This window comes from Drosophila montana, unplaced genomic scaffold (assembly GCF_035044405.1).
Source record: "Drosophila montana isolate Dmon_TW-CO22-7 unplaced genomic scaffold, ASM3504440v1 contig_3440_1, whole genome shotgun sequence".
In the NCBI taxonomy this organism is placed as follows: Eukaryota; Metazoa; Arthropoda; class Insecta; order Diptera; family Drosophilidae; genus Drosophila; species Drosophila montana.
In genome coordinates this window covers 216,122-233,049 of record NW_026998325.1, presented here as the reverse complement: position 1 = coordinate 233,049, position 16,928 = coordinate 216,122, and the positions used below count along the sequence as shown (strand labels likewise).

Sequence of the window (16,928 nt, the reverse complement as noted above, 5' to 3'; positions counted from 1 at the left end):
TAATATTTTTACTTGTCATTTAATGCATTTATCATCCCTCAATCGAGGGAAGAAGGTATTATAAACGCATAATGAATATTATGATATAGAAATAATATAGTATAGAAATAGTTTTGTTTTGCAATAAGTGTGTTAGTTTAGTTAGTCAAAGTTAGGTAACAAGCTTTAGCCCATATTTTACACACACGGCTTAGTTAGGACACGAACCCCGTTAAACAATAAAAGCCCCAAAAACTTCAAGTTTTCGTTATAAAAAAAACTTATTTTTGCTTAAGTCCGCTGATAAAGCCTCACAAAAGGCAAACACATGTGTTGACATACTCATCGGTGACTTCTTATCTGTAGCTTTGGCCAAGATATACGAATAAAGCAAAGTGAAACATTTGGTTAGACGGCAGCTATCAGTTTGCTATGCGTCAGAAGAGTTACGTTAGGTGGTTGACATTGTCTGAGCGGAGTGTATAGGCCATGGCTAACTACGGCGACTACGATAATCTGGGTGCCTATTGGCTGCACCACAAAAATGTTGCAGCAATACTTAAACCTATCTCGTTGTTTTTCCAGATGCACTCCTTGCGGATTTGCAGAACAGCGTGCCGGGGCAGCCGCCACAGCCACAGCTGCAGCCGCAGTACGGCACTGTCCAGCCCAAGCAGCAGCTGCAGCAGCAGCAACAACAATTTGTTGACAACACGCCCGGCTATGGCAGCCTGAGGGGCAAGGCGCAGCCGCAAGTGGTAAGTGGCAAGAGTTTGGGATTGAATTTAGTTAATAAATCTGGTTTTTTTTTGTGCAGTATCAGGAACATTACAGCTCGGAGACGCGCACGCCCACTGCTGCCGACTTCAATGGCTCCAGCCAGAGCAATGGCTATCAGCATCAAGGCACCGGCTCGCTGCCACGATCGGGCTTCAATAATGGACAGGGCTTACCGCAGAACAGCTCCGGATTGTCTGAGTTAGATTCGCTTCTGCAGGATTTGCAGCATGCGCGTTACAATAATGGCAGCGGAGAACGTAAGGGTGAGTAGGAGCTCAATCAGAATAAAGAGACACATTCTAATCTCTCCCTGTCTCCTTAAATCAGCTGAAGTCGAGGTGCCTACCAACTACAGCTCGCCCGTCTCCAAATACAACACTTTCAACAGCTACGCTTCGGTGGAAGAGCGACCCTCTGTCGACAGCCTTCTTAACGAGCTGGACAACGCGCACATATATGCTGTACCCAATGGGTAGGTGTTTTTTTTTTGTTTTTTGTTTCATTGCACCTAATTTTATGCCTTTCCTTATTCTCTCAAGAACTGCACACAAATCTCCAACGCCAGGTCGACACGTGACTATTACGGTGCGCGAAACGAAAACCGAAAAACTCTCGGGACCCGATGGACCAGGTACTGTGCAAAGTCCGTGCAATATACATACAATTTATTAACTTGAATTACCCATTGTGTATAGTTGGTTCCATCGAGGAGCAGATCGTGCAGAAGAAAGATTCGTATACGCCAAATCTAGCAGCGCCTGCACCTCAGCATCAAGGCTACACATCGCAGGCCACCAAGGAGTTGGATGATTTAATGGCTTCCTTGTCGGACTTTAAGGTAAGCCAACACTTGTTTATAAAACATCAATCGATGCTTTTTTCGAAATAGCAGATGTTTACAGAAATCTCCCGAAAGTATGCTACACAATTCACAAATATTACAATGCTACCAGTTTCTGTAACTAAAACCGAAACCGTGATAACCATTTTTGTGGCAGTTATGAGTTTTGAGATTTCATGATCATTATTAGCGTGTATCTACAGATACAGATACAGATACAGATACAGATACAGATACAGATACAGATACAGATACAGATACAGATACAGATACAGATACAGATACAGATACAGATACAGATACAGATACAGATACAGATACAGATACAGATACAGGTACAGATACAGATACAGATACAGATACAGATACAGATACAGATACAGATACAGATACAGATACAGATACAGATACAGATACAGATACAGATACAGATACAGATACAGATACAGATACAGATACAGATACAGATACAGATACAGATACAGATACAGATACAGATACAGATACAGATACAGATACAGATACAGATACAGATACAGATACAGATACAGATACAGATACAGATACAGATACAGATACAGATACAGATACAGATACAGATACAGATACAGATACAGATACAGATACAGATACAGATACAGATACAGATACAGATACAGATACAGATACAGATACAGATACAGATACAGATACAGATACAGATACAGATACAGATACAGATACAGATACAGATACAGATACAGATACAGATACAGATACAGATACAGATACAGATACAGATACAGATACAGATACAGATACAGATACAGATACAGATACAGATACAGATACAGATACAGATACAGATACAGATACAGATACAGATACAGATACAGATACAGATACAGATACAGATACAGATACAGATACAGATACAGATACAGATACAGATACAGATACAGATACAGATACAGATACAGATACAGATACAGATACAGATACAGATACAGATACAGATACAGATACAGATACAGATACAGATACAGATACAGATACAGATACAGATACAGATACAGATACAGATACAGATACAGATACAGATACAGATACAGATACAGATACAGATACAGATACAGATACAGATACAGATACAGATTCGCGAATAATGTTGAAAATGAATGTGAAACCGATCGGATTGTACAAAGTTCCATACAATAGTTTTCTGTTAGTTTTGCACACTTGCGGGTGAAAATTCTAGAAACCTCATGTTATCTTCACCTACATTACAAAAGGTAAATACAGTTTGGGTTGTGTCAGTAGGCCAAACAGTCTGACTGACTAACAAACTTTATGTGTGTATGTATGTATGTATATATGTATATGCTATGTCAAATAAGTTAGCTTTCATAGCCTTAGACTCCAATCTGTAAACTGGTTGTCTACTTTGTTTCATCATGCATATAATATACTAATGTATATTTCATATACACATTTCTTACCCTGTATCCATTCTGTACCCACTAAAAAGGGTATCATAAAGTTGTGCAATGCATTGTAACAGCCAGAAGGGGGCATATGTGCGAATAGCAGCTGAAACCTTAATGTCTGTCTGTATATTTGTCAATTTGGTCAGCCCTCAGTCGAGCCCATCGATTCTATAAAAAAATGTTCACCCACAATTCAAAAATTAAATATACCTCACTTTTGTAGGGTATCTGCTAGTTAGTATCGAAATATGCTTGACTAAAACATTTCTGGTGGTTAACTGCGTTGCAGGGCACCAAATGTTTTCACTGAAAAAGTGTCAGGAGAAAAACTGACGCTAGAGAAAATTAAATATATATGTACTTGTTTATTAGATCTAAGGCTCCCTTGTATTTGTGATATTTTTGGCACTAAACAAAGCGGAACCGAAACGTTTGTAGTCTATATTTCGTATATAAGTTGTTCAAAATGTTAATAAAAACTATAAAATGAACAAATTTATCATGTCAAACCGTGTGACGCATGTCGCTCAAGCATATCTAATGATCCCAACCCGAACTGTTGCGTCCACCTGTAGTTATACCTGTGTGTTAGTTCCCTGGCGCCCTTAGTGGCTATATGGAATCTTAAGAGCTCTTGACTTTGACTTATGCTAAATAAAATTGAAGGTGAAACCTATAAAAGCTGCATAAATTCTCACACTTTATGGTCTCGACATATATATATGATCTCAAATAATGTCACATTCGAGAGAGAGATAATGCAAACGCTGCCATGCAGCTGAAGGCCCATAAATATACCTATAAATACTCAACGGGTATCTCTAGGTCCAACGGGTATCTCTAGGTCCATAAAACAATCAATCAATAGCCATAAAGTAAACAAAACTGGCCAATTTTGCATTCTAAACGATCAACCATGTGCCCTGCCGGCAGCAGACCGGGCCATAGGCGCAACAGTTTCCGCTTTTTGATTATGTATTTAATTTTGGGGTTTTTAATATTTTTCTTGTGCTTTCACAATTGCCGCATCTCGCGGCTCGGACATTTGTTTTTAGAACCGAACTGACATTGTATACAACGGATGGATGATGATGATATATCTGAGCAGATGTGCTCTGCATTTTGTTGTCATATTTTTTCTCGACTAGCACGCGCTCGTTCCATATACGACAACCATTCGCAGCCAGAGGCAGCTGCCCAGTTATTTGTTTATATATTCTCCATATTTTGTGTCAAGGCCCACTGAATTACCATGCAGTTCATTTATGGTTGTCCTTGGTGCCTGCAATATGACAGCTTGTCGAAGTAATTAATTTGAGTGCATAATAAAACAGAAATTATCCATTAAATGCAAAACAGAACCAAGTGGAACATTTCGTGTGCGTTAAGTAGGAGTTTATATTATTATTGAAACGTTTTTCACAACAATTACTTTATTTGTGTTCTGATTTTGCTTACTTTGTGGAATACATTTAAGGTACTTTGAGTTTCCTCCTTATTAATTAGATTAGCCGATTTCATAGTATATACAATATTTTTTTTAACTTTGTCTGTCCTACTGTTTATTCCCCTGATCGCGCCGCTCTCTGGAAATTCAAAGAGCTAGGGATATGGGATATTTAAGGGGGGCATTTTGATATAAATTTGGATCAAGAATAATGTTGCCAGATTTAGATGCCAAGCTGATCAAGAGGCCAAACCATGAACAACGACCCAAACCTCGTCAAAATCGGTTGAGTTTTGATCGAGATATGGGGAAATTTTTACCTATGTCCTTATAGGATATTTGAGGGTACCATTTGTACATGAATTTTGACCAAATATAGTGTTGCCAGATTTAGATGCCGGATTAATCTAGAGGTCAAACCATGAATAAAAAGCAAAACCTTTTAAAAATCGGTTGAGTTTTGACCGAGTTATGGGGGTGGGAAACTTTGACCTATGTCTATATAGGATATTTGAGGGTACTATTTGTACATGCATTTTGACCAAAAATGGTGTTGCTAGATTTAGATGCCGGATTAATCTAGAGGTCAAACCATGAATAAAAAGCAAAACCTTATGAAAATCGGTTGAGTTTTGGCCGAGTTATGGGGGTGGGAAATTTTGACCTATGGCCTTATAGGATATTTGAGGGTACCATTTGTACATGAATTTTGACCAAATATAGTGTTGCCAGATTTAGATGCCGGATTAATCTAGAGGTCAAACCATGAATAAAAAGCAAAACCTTATGAAAATCGGTTAAGTTTTGACCGAGTTATGGGGGTGGGAAACTTTGACCTATGTCTATGTAGGATATTTGAGAGTACTATTTTACATGAATTTTCACCAAAAATAATGTTGCCAGATTTAGATGCCGGATTAATCTAGAGGTCAAACCATGAATAAAAAGCAAAACCTTATGAAAATCGGTTAAGTTTTGACCGAGTTATGGGGGTGGGAAATTTTGACCTATGTCTATGTAGGATATTTGAGAGTACTATTTTACATGAATTTTCACCAAAAATAATGTTGCCAGATTTAGATGCCGGATTAATCTAGAGGTCAAACCATGAATAAAAAGCAAAACCTTATGAAAATCGGTTAAGTTTTGACCGAGTTATGGGGGTGGGAAACTTTGACCTATGTCTACATAGGATATTTGAGGGTACTATTTGTATATGCATTTTGACCAAAAATAGTGTTGCCAGATTTAGATGCCGGATTAATCTAGAGGTCAAACCATGAATAAAAAACAAAACCTTATGAAAATCGGTTAAGTTTTGACCGAGTTATGGGGGTGGGAAATTTTGACCTATGTCTATGTAGGATATTTGAGAGTACTATTTTACATGAATTTTCACCAAAAATAATGTTGCCAGATTTAGATGCCGGATTAATCTAGAGGTCAAACCATGAATAAAAAGCAAACCTTATGAAAATCGGTTGAGTTTTGACCGAGTTATGGGGGTGGGAAACTTTGACCTATGGCCTTATAGGATATTTGAGGGTACCATTTGTACATGAATTTTGACCAAATATAGTGTTGCCAGATTTAGATGCCGGATTAATCTAGAGGTCAAACCATGAATAAAAATCAAAACCTTTTAAAAATCGGTTGAGTTTTGGGGGTGGGAAATTTTGACCTATGTCTATGTAGGATATTTGAGAGTACTATTTTACATGAATTTTCACCAAAAATAATGTTGCCAGATTTAGATGCCGGACTAATCTAGAGGTCAAACCATGAATAAAAAGCAAAACCTTATGAAAATCGGTTGAGTTTTGACCGAGTTATGGGGGTGGGAAACTTTGACCTATGTCTACATAGGATATTTGAGGGTACTATTTGTATATGCATTTTGACCAAAAATAGTGTTGCCAGATTTAGATGCCGGATTAATCTAGAGGTCAAACCATGAATAAAAAACAAAACCTTATGAAAATCGGTTAAGTTTTGACCGAGTTATGGGGGTGGGAAACTTTGACCTATGTCTATGTAGGATATTTGAGAGTACTATTTGTACATGCATTTGACCAAAAATGGTGTTGCTAGATTTAGATGCCGGATTAATCTAGAGGTCAAACCATGAATAAAAATCAAAACCTTATGAATATCGGTTGAGTTTTGACCGAGTTATGGGGGTGGGAAACTTTGACCTATGGCCCTATAGGATATTTAAGGGTTCCATTTGTACATGAATTTTGACCAAAAATAGTGTTACCAGATTTAGATGCGGGATTAATCTAGAGGTCAAACCATGAATAAAAAGCAAAACCTTATGAAAATCGGTTGAGTTTTGACCGAGTTATGGGGGTGGGAAATTTTGACCTATGTCTATGTAGGATATTTGAGGGTACCATTTTCACATGAACTTTGACCAAAAATAATGTTGCCAGATTTAGATGCCGGATTAATCTAGAGGTCAAACCATGAATAAAAAGCAAAACCTTATGAAAATCGGTTGAGTTTTGACCGAGTTATTGGGGGGGAAACTTTGACCTATGGCCTTATAGGATATTTGAGGGTACCATTTGCACATGAATTTTGACCAAATATAGTGTTGCCAGATTTAGATGCCGGATTAATCTTGAGGTCAAACCATGAATAAAAAGCAAAACCTTTTAAAAATCGGTTGAGTTTTGATCGAGTTATGGGGGTGGACATTTTTACCTATGTCCTTATAAGATATTTGAGGGAACCTTTTGTACATGAATTTTGACCAAATATAGTGTTGCCAGATTTAGATGCCGGATTAATCTAGAGGTCAAACCATGAATAAAAAGCAAAACCTTATGAAAATCGGTTGAGTTTTGATCGAGTTATGGGGGTGGACATTTTTACCTATGTCCTTATAAGATATTTGAGGGTACTATTTGTACATGCATTTTGACCAAAAATAGTGTTGCCAGATTTAGATGCCGGATTAATCTAGAGGTCAAACCATGAATAAAAAGCAAAACCTTATGAAAATCGGTTAAGTTTTGACCGAGTTATGGGGGTGGGAAATTTTGACCTATGTCTATGTAGGGTATTTGTGGGGACCTACTTGACATGAATTTTGTCCAATAATAATGTTGCCAGATTAAGGCGCCAAATTATATTCCCACCCCCATAACTCGGAAGGCAATTAACAAAAATGTTTTGCGTCTGATGGCGAGATTATGAATTTCAGATTTAATGTCTAAAAATCCAATATTTTACAAGATCGACGGACTGTTACATACATTTATTCCGGACCATTATACGAATTTTCAATAACAAAATTTTTTTTGGCGAATCTGAATTGTTTGAACTGTGCTTCCTTTTGGATCGAAAGACGAAGCATAAAATGTTTTTAGGTTTTGTAAGATATCTCAAGCTCACGATTTTTCTTATACTTCTAACATCTGATCAAAATGTGGTTCCAAATTGAGTTGTTTGCCATGCGAAGTGCCTGGAAGGGTATATGTATATGTTAATGGAAATGATCGACATATCGGTTTTCAGCCTAATACATTATTATAGAAAAATGAGGGCTTAAAGAATGAGGAGGTTATTTTATCTCTTTCATCTTGGTAGTATTTAGTTAAGATACGACAAACTTCTACTTGAAAAGTTGGTTAATTATTTGTGACGGGAAGAGTATTTAAGCTTCTTGTTTTGGTCTAGACTAGATTTGATATAGATTAGATTTTTGCATATAGATGGATATGAAAGCGTCTGGGGGTAGAATTGTGGTCAACCTTTCCATTTTGGCAAATCATCCTGAAATGCAATTAATTAGCCACATTCTTGGGCTGTCGCTTAGATTACTGCTTACATCAAATTAATTAATAATTAATTACTAAGTGCACAATATTCTCTAGGCGATGGTCACAATAAGGGGTAGGAGGGGCAGGGGCTATTGAAAATTGCAATTCAATGTCATTGACGAACGATCATAGAGAAAGTGTGCATATATGTGTGTGTGTGTGTGTGTGTGTGTGCGCGTGTGTGTGCGGCCGTGTCTGTTAATTATTTAATATCATTTTCAATTTTTGCCGTCGTTGCGAGTCGCGGCGTGTCCGTGACTTTTGTTGATATGCCGCAAAGAGATGATAAATATGAAAATCAAATTGGCCTCTTGTTTGCGTGTGTGTGTGTGTGTGTGCGTGTGTGTGTGCGTGAAAAAGGCGAAACAAAATAAAATACACGATAAATATATAAACAATATTGCACACGGCACCTCGGATCGCAGAACTGGTCGCTGCGGCTGGGCTCTTTTGGGGCGCCCACACGACACTGCCAGCAGTCAGATGGTGTCGCCCCCGCAATTGCCACCTCCCCCTCCCCCCCGCCTCTTGGGTCGACACTGTCAACACTTTTTCACGGAGCGCTCGTTATAGTTGTTGTATTTATTTTTCAGCTTTTTCATTGCAAATCATTTGCATGGCTATTTTTGAACACGTTTTTTAATATTCGTTCATCTGGATATACACAATTTTATCTAAGCATATATGTCTGTCTATATTTATTTCACTGTATGAACGCTCTATAATTGTATGGTTTTTTTTCATTGCCGCCCCGAATTGGCAATCTGCTGTCTGTCTGTCGGTCTTTACCGCTCCGACCTGTCTGCCCCCCGCCCGCCCCCGCGTCTGCCTCATTCATGAAACCCGCTCATTGATCGCAATTTCCTCTTGGCATCTTCCTGTGCCGCTGAATTTTCTGCATCTTTGCTGTTCGGCGTGTGCCAAAGTGGCAGCTGGGGGAACGTGCCCCTGCGCTTTTTATGGGGAAATCCTGTTGGCCAACCGGCAAGCTTTCAGTTTTATAGCGCCCCAACGAGCTTCTGATCGCAGACGTATCTAAATTTGTTTCTTTAAATAGCCCCAAAATCCCGCCAACGCCAAAATAATCAAATTGAAAGCCAATCGGATTCAGTAGCGGAGTGAGGGTTGCTTCTACGATGGGCGCCTTGCTTAAGCAGGCTCTAATAAGGCGAACTTAAAACATTGATGTATCACTGAAGGTCTGAATGATTAAGTGGGACAGAAATTTGATTCTTTTACTTAAACTTGTATTGAATATATGTATTATTATGTACATATATAATATTCCGATGCAAATGTAACAGTCCGTCGATCTTGTAAAATATTAGTTCTTTAGACTTGAAATCTGAAATTCATAATCTCGCTTACAGACGCAAAACATTTCATTATTATATTATTTTTGATTATTATTTATTTATTTATTATCATGGATTATTTTCTTATGGATAAATGCAGATTAAAATCTCTAGTTTTTAAAGCATGTGCTAGGGATACCATCTTTGATATGAACATATTTATTTGTATACCCCAAACCCATTGAAAATGGTTAAATAGTTTTCGGCAAATGTATGCAATAAGCAGAAGGAGGCATCTCCGATCCGATAATGTGTATATATTCTTGCCGGGTCAATCTAGCTATATCCGTCTGTCTGTCTATGTCAAGGCGTCAATCTCAAAATTCGATATAAGGTAGATACTACAAATTTGGATCGATGTAACGTAAAACGATCGAGAGCTTTCTCTGTTTCCATGAGTTTGATAAAAATCAATTGTGTCATAATGGATTTTGGAATATATCTCGGAGGCCAAAAGAGCTAGACACGCCGAATTTGATATAAATGGAAAACATCGAATTTGTATATGTTAGGTATGACATTGATCTTTGATATGTACACACTTTTATATGCCTTTTTTGAGCTCTGAAAATTTCATGAAGATCGAACTATAAACATTGAAGTTATTCAAGAAAGCAAGAAAGCATGCATCCGATGTGCATGTGTGTATGTGTGTTGCATATACTTATTTATATGTGCATGATTGTGTGATAGTTTATCAACACTGGCTTAGCCAATTATGTGTTAGTAAGTCCTCCTTGGCGCTGAAACGTCCCTGTTTTTCTAGATAAGTATCTAGCTAAGCACACACACACACGCACACACGCACACTCACTCATGCGCAGAAGTATAGCACTCAATTAGGCGTCTAGGTTAGTTTGGGCAGCTGACAGCGCAGCGGCAGAGAATATGCAAAGTTTATGAAAGAAAACTGAAATGGAAACTCGCACGACACGCAGCAACAGACGCAGACGCAGAAACAGAAACAGATACAGAAACACAAGCAAAATCCGTATACAAATATGATAAACATAACAGCAGACAGACATTCAAAAAGAAAATCGAAATTGTTGTTGTTGTAGTTGTAGTTGTTGTTGTTGTTGCTTCTTGGCTTTTCGTATTTTTGGCAATGAACAAAAACTACGTCAACTAGAAATGCTGCTCGGCGCGTATTTATGAGGAGAGCGTCGTGCGCAACGAAGCACACACAGATACAGACACAGACACAGACACATACCAAATCCACAGCAACAACAACAACAACAATAATAAGAACAACAATTTGTTGTAAGAAAATTTCTTGAGGCGTTTTGTGGTATAGCAAAAAGCAAAAGTTATTCTGTTGGCGCGCGCATAAAGTTGAATTCAGTCGAGCCGAGCACATCGAGCAACGACGTAAGAGGCACGGATAATCAGAGGAGATGGACTAGTTAACTAATTTGTCGCACTGTTTGTTTTTTGTTTGTTTGTTGGCAGGTCAGCAACGGTAGCAGTGGCCATTTGGGATACGATCAGCAGTCGAGCACAGGAACAGCACAACAGCTGCAGCAGCATCATCAGCAACAGCATCAGCAGCAGCAGCAGCAGGTGACGGACTACGCACAGCCAAATCGGGGCACACAGCAGGCGCATCTGACGCAGACGATCGAGGAGACGACAATAGTCGAGGACAGTCGCGAGGATCAGTTGGATTCTATGCTCGGCAACCTGCAGGCCAATATGAGTCGCCAGGGTGTCAACACAGTGCAGAAGGGCTGCTGCAATGCATGCGAGAAGCCGATTGTCGGCCAGGTGATTACCGCCTTGGGCAAGACCTGGCATCCGGAGCACTTTACGTGCAATCACTGCAGCCAGGAGCTGGGCACACGCAATTTCTTTGAGCGCGACGGCTTCCCCTATTGCGAGCCCGATTATCACAATCTGTTCAGTCCGCGCTGCGCCTACTGCAACGGCGCCATTCTGGACAAGTGCGTGACGGCCCTAGACAAGACCTGGCACACCGAGCACTTCTTCTGCGCCCAGTGCGGCCAGCAGTTCGGCGAGGATGGCTTCCATGAGCGCGACGGCAAACCCTATTGCCGCAACGATTACTTTGAGATGTTTGCGCCCAAATGCAATGGCTGCAACCGTGCCATCATGGAGAACTACATCTCCGCCTTGAATTCGCAGTGGCATCCGGATTGCTTTGTCTGCCGGGTAAGTCACCTCCTAAACCCTTCCTAACTTTAAAGAGTTATTTTATCCATCTGTATGATATATGTGATATATATAGGATTGCAAGAAGGCCGTGCGCGGCAAGTCCTTCTATGCCATGGAGGGCAAGCCCGTTTGTCCGCAATGTGTGGGCGTCGATGAGGAGGAATAGGCGCCACCAATAGCAGCAGCAGCAGAAGCAGAAGCAACAGAAGCAGCAACAACAACAACAACTTGTTGAAGTTCAGCAGCCCGAAAATAGCCCCCGCCCAGATACAATTTGTATCTGCATATAGTTGTTTACCCAGCGGCAGCTGCGTCCCACTTTCTCCTTCTCTCAGTCTCTTCTCCTCCTTGCTCTCTCTCTCCGCCTTTATTCACACGTTCTCTGGGCTATTTTCGTTGAAAATGTGAAAATCTTTTTGAATTTTGTCGGGGCGCGACTTGCTGCCAGCTGCCACCTGCCACCTGTGTCTCGCTGTCTCCAACCATCCAGCAGCAGCAACTATATCTAAAGGAGCACACACCACAACACACACAACACACACCAACACACACTGCGTCCCCGTTTGGCAGGCGGCGGTTTAACCGGGTACTGGACACGGCTGACCACCAGGCAACTGGGCAGGTCGGCTGTTGCCGCCCGGGCCGCGCGCTGTGCCCGTGTTTTATGATGGCCACGGCCATGTCTCCCGCCCCTGTTTAGAGTACCTCCCAACCCACGCGACACGCCCCTTAAAACTGTTGAGCTTTTCTATATGCAATTTAGAGTTAAGTTTTTAGGTATTTTTTTAAATTTAAACATTTATGAAGCAATATTGTAATTTGTTTTTGTAAATAAAATTTTTAATTATTAAAATTAAAATATAACAAATAAAAACAATTCAAAAAACCCAAAGAACAACAAAAATCTAATTCGAGCCTGGCGCTTGGCTGGCTCTGGGTCCGTTTTCAAACAAAACCTCCCCCTTCAGCCAGCCAGCCCATGCCACGCCTCGCCAGAAACTTAAGATCAGTGTCAAGATCTTGACCTTGATTGGGAATGTTCGCATGTCGCGTTCCTTGACCTTCAATTGATTTTGTTGTTCTTTGCAAACAATTTACAATATTGCTACATAGATTTTCGGATTAGATTAGCGGCAATCGCCCCCCTCACCCCAAATCCCCCGTGACCCCTGCGCAGATGCGGGGTTGGTTAAAACTAAGTGGAAACTATTTTCGTTGCTGACGTTTCGCTCATAAACAAAGCACACACAAAATTAGCAAAATTATTTTTGTATATATCAAACGCGAGTACATTTCTATAACACATTCTCGCATATGTAAATAATTCATGTTTACATTATGCTAGAAAACTGGGCGCGTTCTTTATCTCTTTAGAGTTTAGTCCCGATCTCTGCTTATCATCTGACATTTTCCTATGCAAATTTACTAAAAATAAACGAATGCATATCTTGAGAAAATATGCATATTTATAGATTTTCAACAGATTTTCTTTCAATGCGATATAAATTCCATTTAAATTATTTCCATATAGCACATATATATGAGGGCCAAATTTGGACGCTGGAAAATGCCAAAGTTTCTGATTCGTGTTTATTTAATATTGTTGGCCCTGTTACAAATATCAATCAAAACAATATTTTACTAAGAATTCAAGAAACTATGTAGATGTTTTTTTTTCTTAGAAGAGAGTATTATAGGATTAGAATTGAATGGAGGCGCAGTTAGATAAATGTAATATTTTTATAAATATAATATTTTTAAAGCTGTATTTAAAGCTGTTGACTTTTGGTTAAATAGATCTTATAAGCACATAAGAATTTTAAAAATCTATAATTTGTAATCGACATTATAGCACAAGTCAGAACATGCTACTTAGTTAGATATCTTTAGACCAAGTCAAGTAGACTTTAGTCGAAAAATTCATTGAGATTATTGACAAAGCACATTTTTATGAGTATCCTCTTCTTTTTTTTAAGATTATTTATTGTTATATCATTAGGGAGTCGCATAATATTTGCTGCGAAATAGAATATTTAAACATATATTCTATTTCGGATTAACAGTTGACTCGAGAAGTTCCCCTTTTCTGACTATTGCTATGACTTTTAACAATTATCTTACCTCGAACTTTTTACCTATTTAAAATCGTTGAAGAGTTGAAGTAATTGGAGATTCGACAGATATATTAAGCTGCAGTCCTCCTCCTCCCCTCCTATATCTCTTCCATTATCAATAAACTCCCTTATAGGAAGATTGGATTACATAAAGAAATCTACAAGGATATTAATTTCAAGCATAGCTAATGTTATTGTCCCATTCGTTTCGGCGGCTGTCTGTGTTTTCCAAGGCAATATATTTAATTGTTGCCAGCACCATATTTTATAATCTATATTTTCATTTATCTATTCGTATATATTCTATATCTGTCGTGCCTTGGAGCTGGGCCAAAAGCGTGCGCAAAATGTTATTGTTCAAATAAATGTGATTTGTTGTTGCCGTTGTTGTTGTTGTTGTTGTTGTTGTTGCTGCTTTAGAAATGTTTTTCCAAAACACCGAAAAAAATAAAAAAATGTGCCAAAATTGATCATTTTGATTGCTGGCTTTCCTTTGTTTTTCAATTATGTGAAAGTCAAACGTATTGGGCCCACTGTGCACATTGGTACAAGCATCTGCCAATAGTTATTTCAAAATATTTCGTTTGACAAAATTGTAATTGGGCTGCCCGGCCAAGGCGTAAAATTTCACACAATTTGCCGCAAATTATTTGCAGAATTTTTAATTTTCAAAAATTCTCAAGTCTGCGAGATCTGTTGTGACACGGGACGCGGGTTCGGGTTCGGGCTGGGCTAATTTATGGTGTAATTAGCATTATTTTGGCGAATATTAAAGCACACTCGCCCTATAATAGATCATCCAAAATGCGCTCTCTTTCGTTTTAATTACATTCAGGTGCACTTACGGAATATGGCGCAGTTACATTTCAATATTATCCATTTACATATTGTATATATATTTGTGCTAAAACTTTCGACTAATCTGGTATTTTGCGTTTTATTTCGTTTCGCAGGACTGTCGACAACCTTTCCAGGGTGGCTCGTTCTTTGACCACGAGGGTCTGCCCTATTGCGAGACACATTATCATGCCAAGCGCGGTTCGCTCTGTGCCGGCTGCTCGAAGCCGATAACGGGTCGCTGCATTACGGCGATGTTCAAGAAATTCCATCCGGAACATTTTGTGTGCGCCTTCTGTCTCAAGCAGCTGAACAAGGGCACGTTCAAGGAGCAAAAGGACAAGCCCTACTGCCACGCCTGCTTCGATAAGATATTCGGCTAAGCCCAGCCCAGCCCAGCCAAACTATAGTTACGATTTAATACTGTTTTTTGTACGATTTACGATTTACGATTTACGTCTTCTACCAATACTTACATAACTTCATCTGCGCTTTGTATAACCGAGTCAAATTAGTAATATAATTAACACAGACACACGATATATGATCAGATTAATCAATTAGACGACACTAATACCCAGCCAATATAATGGTTAAACGATATTTCTGCCCTTTGAAAATAAAATTATTACAATGCAATCAATTATTAACGATTTGTCATTTTTTCTGATTCCGCCGATTTAAAGGTTCGGCAGATTCAAATATTCGCAATTCGGAAGTAACAGAAAAACACGAACCCTGAACCAATAGGGCAATGAATTCGCGCTCAAAAACAAAAACACTTGCTGAGTTTTATCAATTACTTTTTCATATTCTTGTAGAGGGTATTGTTATTTTGTCAGGAAATATGTAACGCATAGAAGGTGACATCTCCAAACTCCATCTATCTGATAATATTCAAGTTGTATATAAAAACTATAAGCTGTAGAAGAATCATGATAAGCCTGACCTGCGCACATGAGAGTATATATTTCAAATATGAAGTATTCAGCTTTTTTGGCCGTCGAGAAGGATGTCAGTTGGACAGACGGACATGTCTAGATCAAATCAGTTTGTCCCCCTGATCTAAAATAAACGTTCCTTTAAGGCCGAAGATGCGCACTCCAGCCTGTTACATAGGGCGATGATTGATGCCTAAAGTGATCCTGTAATAGGAACAATGAGATTGAGCCGTCGTGGGTGAAACTCACGCTAGGCCCATTTACACGGTATTACCAACAAGTAAGCCCTTTTCGCCGAGTAGAGTGCAAAGAAATGTAATGCGAACGAGTCTACTGTTAAAACTTACCAAGTTTCCCGCGCAAAGAAAATTTAAATCTTTCCGTACTATCTTGACCGTCTATTTGAAAATATGTTAAAAGTCCATTAGTTAAAGCGTTAAGAGGTGAGGTAAGGTGAGTTAGTTGAAACTAAAAAATAAGCTTTCGTTCATAAAACCGATGATCCGCATTTATCATCTAAGAGGGACACTCCTCAAATGAATTTGAACAAAGATCTTAGAAAATGAGTTTTTCTCCCACAGTGAAAATTCCGACTTCCTTGACCTAACATATTGTTGCTTTGTTTCGATCATAATTTATGAAACTGATTACCGAACCAAGTAATAAAAATGAAGCAATTCCGGTTCGGTAAATACCTGGTTTGCAGCCTTGGTAAAATGGGAATAAAGGTAAAAATGTATTTATCAGGCCCCATAAAGTATACAAATTCTTGCTCAGTAACAACAGCCTGATAAACTTTTGATCAGCTTTTCGTTAGTTATGGTATTTATAGTCACTCAATCCTCCAAACTTTTTTTAATCCAATTTATTATTAGGGAGCCAAGATCTATAAAAATATAGGTTTCATTCATTTCAAGTAGGTCAACCATGTTAATTAACAGTAGCTGACTGCTCGGCAAAGCGAAGACACAAACCCGCAAGCATCAGTAATTGACCGGTCAGTTTTTTAACCATTGTATTCGGTTCAACTACAGTTTTAGATGCACATCTAACATGTTTGCTCACCATCTGCGCGCCTAAATTGGCCTCTCCCACACTCTCTTTCGCTCGTGCATGCACACAAATACACACATGCAATTCTTTTTTTTATCTGGCAAAGA

At 39.0% G+C, this 16,928-nt stretch overlaps 1 protein-coding gene across 7 annotated transcripts in view; it reads left to right on the top strand.

Annotated features, from left to right (window-relative positions):
* Pax (Paxillin) overlaps window positions 1–15,470 on the top strand; it is a 29,594-nt gene extending 14,124 nt beyond the window's left edge. For 5 of the 7 annotated variants that reach the window (XM_064691602.1, XM_064691600.1, XM_064691603.1 and 2 more), the window contains 7 exons: window positions 565–737; window positions 797–1,022; window positions 1,087–1,231; window positions 1,299–1,390; window positions 1,455–1,597; window positions 11,154–11,873; window positions 14,944–15,470. In XM_064691602.1, the coding sequence (XP_064547672.1) occupies window positions 565–737; window positions 797–1,022; window positions 1,087–1,231; window positions 1,299–1,390; window positions 1,455–1,597; window positions 11,154–11,873; window positions 14,944–15,210 (1,766 nt within the window). In that variant the 3' untranslated portion in view covers window positions 15,211–15,470. Of the gene's footprint in view, window positions 1–397; window positions 500–564; window positions 738–796; window positions 1,023–1,086; window positions 1,232–1,298; window positions 1,391–1,454; window positions 1,598–11,153; window positions 11,874–11,949; window positions 13,345–14,943 lie in introns of those variants that run through there. The other 2 variants (XM_064691601.1, XM_064691604.1) reach the window with 2 other exon arrangements.
* The last annotated feature ends 1,458 nt before the right edge of the window (window positions 15,471–16,928 follow it).